This window comes from Rhea americana, unplaced genomic scaffold (assembly GCF_003343005.1).
Source record: "Rhea americana isolate MKP2758 unplaced genomic scaffold, rheAme1 scaffold_4, whole genome shotgun sequence".
In the NCBI taxonomy this organism is placed as follows: Eukaryota; Metazoa; Chordata; class Aves; order Rheiformes; family Rheidae; genus Rhea; species Rhea americana.
This window is the reverse complement of record NW_028186534.1, coordinates 36,639-42,787: the sequence shown is the minus strand read 5'-3', so window position 1 is coordinate 42,787 and position 6,149 is coordinate 36,639. Positions and strand designations below refer to the sequence as shown.

At 52.7% G+C, this 6,149-nt stretch overlaps 1 protein-coding gene across 3 annotated transcripts in view; it reads right to left on the bottom strand.

The window, feature by feature from the left end:
• Window positions 1-3,909: 3,909 nt before the first annotated feature.
• Window positions 3,910-6,149, bottom strand: part of SNTA1 (syntrophin alpha 1) — a 16,106-nt gene continuing 13,866 nt past the window's right edge. For 2 of the 3 annotated variants that reach the window (XM_085313904.1, XM_085313905.1), the window contains exons 5-7: window positions 5,956-6,149; window positions 5,216-5,403; window positions 3,910-4,838 (exon numbers count right to left, since the gene is read on the bottom strand). The exon at window positions 5,956-6,149 is cut by the window's right edge and continues 2 nt beyond it. In XM_085313904.1, the coding sequence (XP_085170030.1) occupies window positions 4,746-4,838; window positions 5,216-5,403; window positions 5,956-6,149 (475 nt within the window). In that variant the 3' untranslated portion in view covers window positions 3,910-4,745. The remainder of the gene's footprint in view (window positions 4,839-5,215; window positions 5,404-5,955) is intronic. The other variant, XM_085313907.1, reaches the window with a different exon arrangement.

Here is a 6,149-nt window from a genome sequence, read left to right as displayed (position 1 = left end):
TTGCAAAGACTTTAGGATCTCTGAGGAACATGGGTCTAATATGTCCCACCTCTCTGGAGACCCCCCCCCCCGGGAACTGAAGTTGGTTACTGTCGCTGTTGGGTTACAGAGGGATCTTCACAGGCTTCTCACGGGAGAGGCAGCACGTATCCTCGGTGTCTGGGTAGTTTACGTGACAAGGTCCCAGGTGGCTCAGRGAAATATGAGGCAGTTGTCTTAATTACAGGCCCCTTTGCCAGAGCATCGCTGGGAAAAAGGTCCCGTAAAGCAGAGAACGCTGCCGGAAGAGTGAGGAGAAACGTCTATAAAATAAACCAGAAAAGAATCCCTGACCCATCACCGATATAAAAGGGATGGATAGAGGCAGCTGGCAGAGGATTGCTAAAAAGAATCAAAGAAAATAAATGTCCGTTGTCTCCAAACTGAGGCAATTCTTTCACAGCCCAGGCGTGGAGCGGGACAGCCTTTCCGACCTGCACTTGTAAAGTCAAGGCGGATGGTGGTCTGAAAGATTAATAGGAAATCTCCTCTGGCTTGGGAGAGATTCTCTCTTTTATTGGAATAAACCCCGAAGAGTAATGGCCGTAGGGCAGGAATAGGAAGGTAAATTGCAGTAATAATATTTCTCCTTGTGCAGACATACCTTTGATCATAGAAAAATGCACCAGCTGCTTCTAAATTACTTGTTGTATTGATTTAACAGTTAGTAACTTTTTTTTTTTTTTCAAATCCATTTTGCAGGGTCTCTTGGAAAGCTGACAGTTAYGTGCAATAAAAAGTATGGGCCTGTCCAGCGAGAAAGATTACAGCTGCCAGGCTTGGCAGCTCTCCAGGTTAATGGTCCCCTTTTCCGGGGCTGTACCCACATTCGCTCCTGTCCTGTCCTGCCACGGGCCAGACGCAGCCCTTTACAGGGACACAGCTTATCCCAGTTAGGACCATCCGGCTGCTGTTGCCTTGAGGGTGCATACGATCCAGCTTCGTGCTGCAGACGTGCAATTGATCTTTCTCAGTTTTCCGGCTTGAATGGCTTCTCGTCGACTTTTGTGCAGGGAGAAAACTAGTTAGCTGGAATAAGCTTCCACTTCAGCGGTTTACTCTCCTTTTGCAGCTTCCTTGGCGAGGGTCCCGGCTGTCGACGGGACCTGCAGCAGGGCAGGCTTCTGCTGCAGAGGCCGGGCACGCTCCGGCAGGCGCCGGCTCCGTGGCACGCTCCTGGGCCGCTGAACAGCTGCRTGGCCCTGGGCAGCTTTCCTGGAAGGCAAACTCACGCTCAGCTGAGGGTTACGTACTGCGTAAGAAGGCCAATTTCTTCATGGCAAAGGGGACCCAGTAAGCTGTAGCAGTTCTTTCTCCTTGATCAAATAGTATGTATTTCCTGTCTGCAGATGATTTGCGTTTTTTATTGCTTTCCTTTCCTTTTTTTGCAGCTTATGCCCTGCTTCCCCCCCCCCACCCCCATGCATCCCGACTGCTGCAAGGGCATCGGTGCTCCGCTCTGGGGAGCAGCTCTGCACATCCCAAAGCAAGTTCCCCGCCAGATGGGCTGCTCCTGGGCACCGAGCAGCACACAGTCCCCTAGCAGGGGCATGCTCCCCCAGAGCCCCAGTGCACGAGCCCCCCGTGCCAACAGCCCTTTAGCTGCGTATGCAGCCACTGCATCCACCCACCTGATTCGTTTGCCAGGGACCAGCTCACCTTCATTAGGCAAACTATTAATTTCCAGTCTCTGCCTGGTGCTTTGAGATTCATGCAAGCTGGCTCATCTCCTTGGAGCAGAACCCCAGCGGCTAGCAGTGTCCTCGTCTAGAAGTGCCACCTCCACTTAATGAGCACCCAAATAGCAGCGTTTTACATAAACAGATGATTAGGGAAAATAGGAATTTCCTTCCTCAAATAAGCCTCCAAAAGGAGCACCGGCTGCAGTCAGCAGCCTGGCCAGCGACGCTGCCGACGGACCCCACTGCTCTGATTAGTGTCACACTGGGAACGAGTTCACACAGCACAACAGGATATATGAATTATCATTAAAAATAATATTATTATTTTACTGCTAATTATTTGCTATTACTACCTGCAGCCAGAGCATTAGCCTTCCCCGGAGTTAACTCTATTTGCTTTCCCAGGGGACTCCAGGCTCCCTGACATACACATACGGGGCAGGAGAAAAGGAAAAGGTTAACTCACAATTTGTCATTTAGCAGCAATGTCCCTGTCTCATTGCAGATGCTTCACTGAGAGCTCTGCTCACGCTGCTGACCCAGAGGTGCTGGGCTAACAAATCTCCGCTCCCATTAGAAAGTGTCTTCAAATCACCCATTTCATTAAAATATGCAAATGCCTTGCTCCAGGCCGGCCTCTTGGTGGAGAAGGGGCTCCGGAGAGGCAGCTTTCCCGGAGACCTGCCTCCTTCTCTGGCTGTAGACAGAAAACTCCCAAACCTCAAGACCGATTTCAATACCAACAGCCGCCTCTGTGTTTGCCTGCCGTCTTCTTTCTCCGTCAGCCAGGCGATGGTTTTCCAGGCTCTGCAGGACACTGCGGGCTCAAAACCGAAGCTCGCGGCACCGGTGCGGCGCCGTCCCCCCGCAACAGTGGGCTGTCCGGGCCCGCGGCACAACTCCATCGCGCACAATTTGGTTGCTAACCAGGAGAACCTGGAGATGCTTCAAGGACCGTGTCCGCACACAGCATCAATGCTTCACCTTGCACGTTTGTGAGGACGAGGTGTAACACGGGAGCATGAAACGCTGCCAGATCCTGTCAATTTTTGTCCATTCTTGGTGATTTCTGTGCGTTTCTGCTGTGGTCGGTAGCACCCTCGTCTGTGAACACACCTCCGCTGGCTTTAGGAAATGTAGAGCAGACGCGGTCTTTGCATGGCCCCTCAGCCAGCAAGCTCAGCACTCGGGAGAGCCGTCAAGCCCCAGGAGGGAGCRGAGAGCACCCAGCTAAGAGCAGACAAAGTCAGTTCAGGAAACACTCCGTAAATAAACCACTCTGTAAACGCTGCCTGTGCCGCAAACTGCGCACAGCCAATGGGACTCCYGCAGGGACACCACAAACGCACCGCACCGACTGGGTTTACAGCCTGACTTTGCCGCCAAGAGCTGCATGGTGGGGGAATACTCAAAGCATCTACTACTGTCCAGCCAGACGGCACTTCTCATTTGAGAAAGGGAAAGAAAAAAAATGTCGAGAGCCATCTGAAACTCTCGGTCTGAAACCAGTGTTAGGAAAAAAGACAATGAGATGTTAGCTCATGGGGGGAGATGTTGGGCCATAGGTAGCGGCAGCATTCATGAATTCCCTCCCGTCCTCTGCTAAATATCRCAAAGCAACAAACAAAACTATTTTAATCCACCCAGTATTTGCCAAAGAGTGAGCAAGGGTCTCCAACGACAAGGGAAACTGAGGCAACGTGATCTGCCCAGCATTTTGGGTCAACTGCATCCATCTTGACTCTCTCAATCCCTCCTATGACCACTAAAGTAGACTTCTTTCTCACAGATGTCAGAACCTGCCACTCCACACCGTCTTCCTGAGTGTGCCCCGGCACCTTTTCCAGCCAGTGCACGGCCTTCTCCAACCCCGCTGCGAGGAGGTGCTCAGCATGGCGGAGAGCAGGAGATGCAGGCCCGAAGCATCCCCTTTGCCAGGCTCTGCCTCGAATAACTCATCAGGAAGTTTTAAAAGACTTTTTGTCGCAATCTGGAATCCTGACACAGAGACCCCAGCAACCCCTAATTGACACCACTGACTTACTGCAACACCTGMTGGCCACCAAGCAAAAGCTTTCACTCCCTTTAATCCCCTGGCAGAAATACCTCAAGGCACAGTCTAGGTTATCTCCCTTCTACAATGTTTCTGCTTCTCTAAGCAAAAGAGGAGACAAATCTTGGCTCCCACTGTTTGTGATCTGCAATGTTTATTTCACCCAAAAAAATAGTAATTTTCATGCGGAATCTTTTGGTTCATAAAACAAGTTGTTTCCCACCAGCCACCTGACAACCCTCCCCCCACAAACCAAGAAGTAAAATGATCCTGATTGGATCCTGGAGTTATCAAAAGAAAAAGAACCATCCAAATTTATCAAAGAAAAATGGTTCCTATCATCAGCTACAATACTGAATAGCTTGGCAAATGGAGCGCTCCTCTGGAGTTCCCATCTCTCAAGCAGTACGGAGTTGGCTCAGGTCTCCAGCCGCTGCATTTCTAAAAGGCGTGTCTGGAGGGATAGACACATTTGCTCTCTTTACAGCATTCGAGGACTCTCCTGGCGCTTAAAACAGGGGGACGGAAGCGGCCACATCAGCATCTTTAACTGGGCTATATAAATATAAAACATCAATACAAACAGATTCTTTGTACAGAAAATATCATCTCACAAGGCACTAGAGTGATCGCATGGCCGGTCAAGGTGGGCTCTCCACTGGGCACTTTTAAAGCTTCTGATGAGAGATGGTGCTGGAAGCGGGAGGGGACAGAGCAGCTGCTGAACGTGGGACCAGAGAAGTCCTGGTGCTGCGTCCAAGAGTGGCTTCTGACTACAGCTGCCCAGAAGAAGCCCCAGCAGTGCTTTTTTTTCTGGATGGCTAGTGTTTTTCCTTGGCTGTTGTGGCATGACCAGGGGGTTCTTATCTCATCTGGATGGCTTTTGGTTTGGTTTGGCCTGGAGGGAGTTGTAGGTGCATAGATCTCATGGAGGTGTTGAGTACTGCTCTGCCTGGCTCTTTCCTCTGTCTTCACGCCAGCAGCCCAAGTCGGGTCACTTTGGCCGAGAGGAATGAGTGGATGATGAAGACAATGGTTTTGGGGCAGGAGTGAAGGTCCAATTGCTGCAAGAAAGGATTGGAGGCACATGTGTAATGGTAAGGGCTGTGCTCAGAGCAATCAACTTTCTCCTTGGGATGGGAACAGCTCTAAAGCATGCCATGAAGAAGCTGTGGAGGGGTTGGGAACCACTGAGAGCCTCCTAAACCCCACCATGGCTTCACTGGGCTCTGTGAAGGGCCATGGAACACCAGCATGGAGGGGAGGAAGCACAGCCCTAGGAGCAGCAGGAAGACACCAACCCTCTCCCCCTGCCTTCTGCCAGAAAGGATAGGTGCTAGGTAGGGTGCTGGTGCTCTTTTCCAACTCCTCTCCCAGGGGGCCTGGCAGGAGTGCGGGGGAAGTTAGGGCATGAGAGAAGCCTTGGATAAAGCCAACTCACAATCTCTCCCTCCGGGCCACCAAAGTCCAAGTAGAGCATCTTGGTGCCATCATCAGAGGACATCTGCAGCTTCTCAAAGGGCTGCTGCAGCAGGATTGTCTTGCTGAGCCCAGGCTCAGTGGTGAAGATGGTAAAGCCTTTGTCAATGTGGATGGACAGGGTGCAGTCCTGCCCGTTCCATGTGCATGCTGAAGGAGAAGAGGTGAAGGAATCATACGGTCCCACCAGCACCTGCCTCAGTCTTCTCTGATTACCTCCTGGATGACCAGGAGCTGACTGAGCCAGGCACCATTAGGCCCTTGCATGACCATATGGACTTCAATGACCGYGGGGCTGATGACCAGTGCCTCAAAGCATGGCATGACGAGGACAGCAGTTCCCAGAGGGCTCAGTCGAACCTGCGCCAGCACCTCAGCAGTGACATCCCTGCATGAGGGCAGCTCTCCCTGAGCTCCCACTGCCACCCACCCTGTGCTGTGAATGGCTTACACACTTGGGGACCTGATCCCAGGCACAGGGACAGGTGCGGGGGACACCCACCACCATTGCTCTACATCCCTCCAAGGCTGCAAAGCTGAGCTCCAGGATGAGCCAGGACGACACATACCAGGATGACACCACTGCTCTGGGCACCACTTTGCCCTGCCATGGGGGACGTCCCACTGCGGGGCACGTCCACCTGGCCACGGTGGGGTTGGGGGTAGAGGGGAAAGTGGTCCACAGTCCCTTCCACCACTCACCTGTGGAGACCTCTTGGACGAGCTCAGCGGCGCTGTGGGTGCCGTCCACCAGCATCCGCGTCCACGTGGCCAGGTCGCGGTGGGTCTCCAGGCTGAAGAGGTGGGTCTGCACGCCCAGGCGGGTGCCGGTGCGCAGGGCGAAGGAGAGCTCGGCGTCGTACAGCGGCGAGCCCTTGGCGGGGCCCGAGTGCACC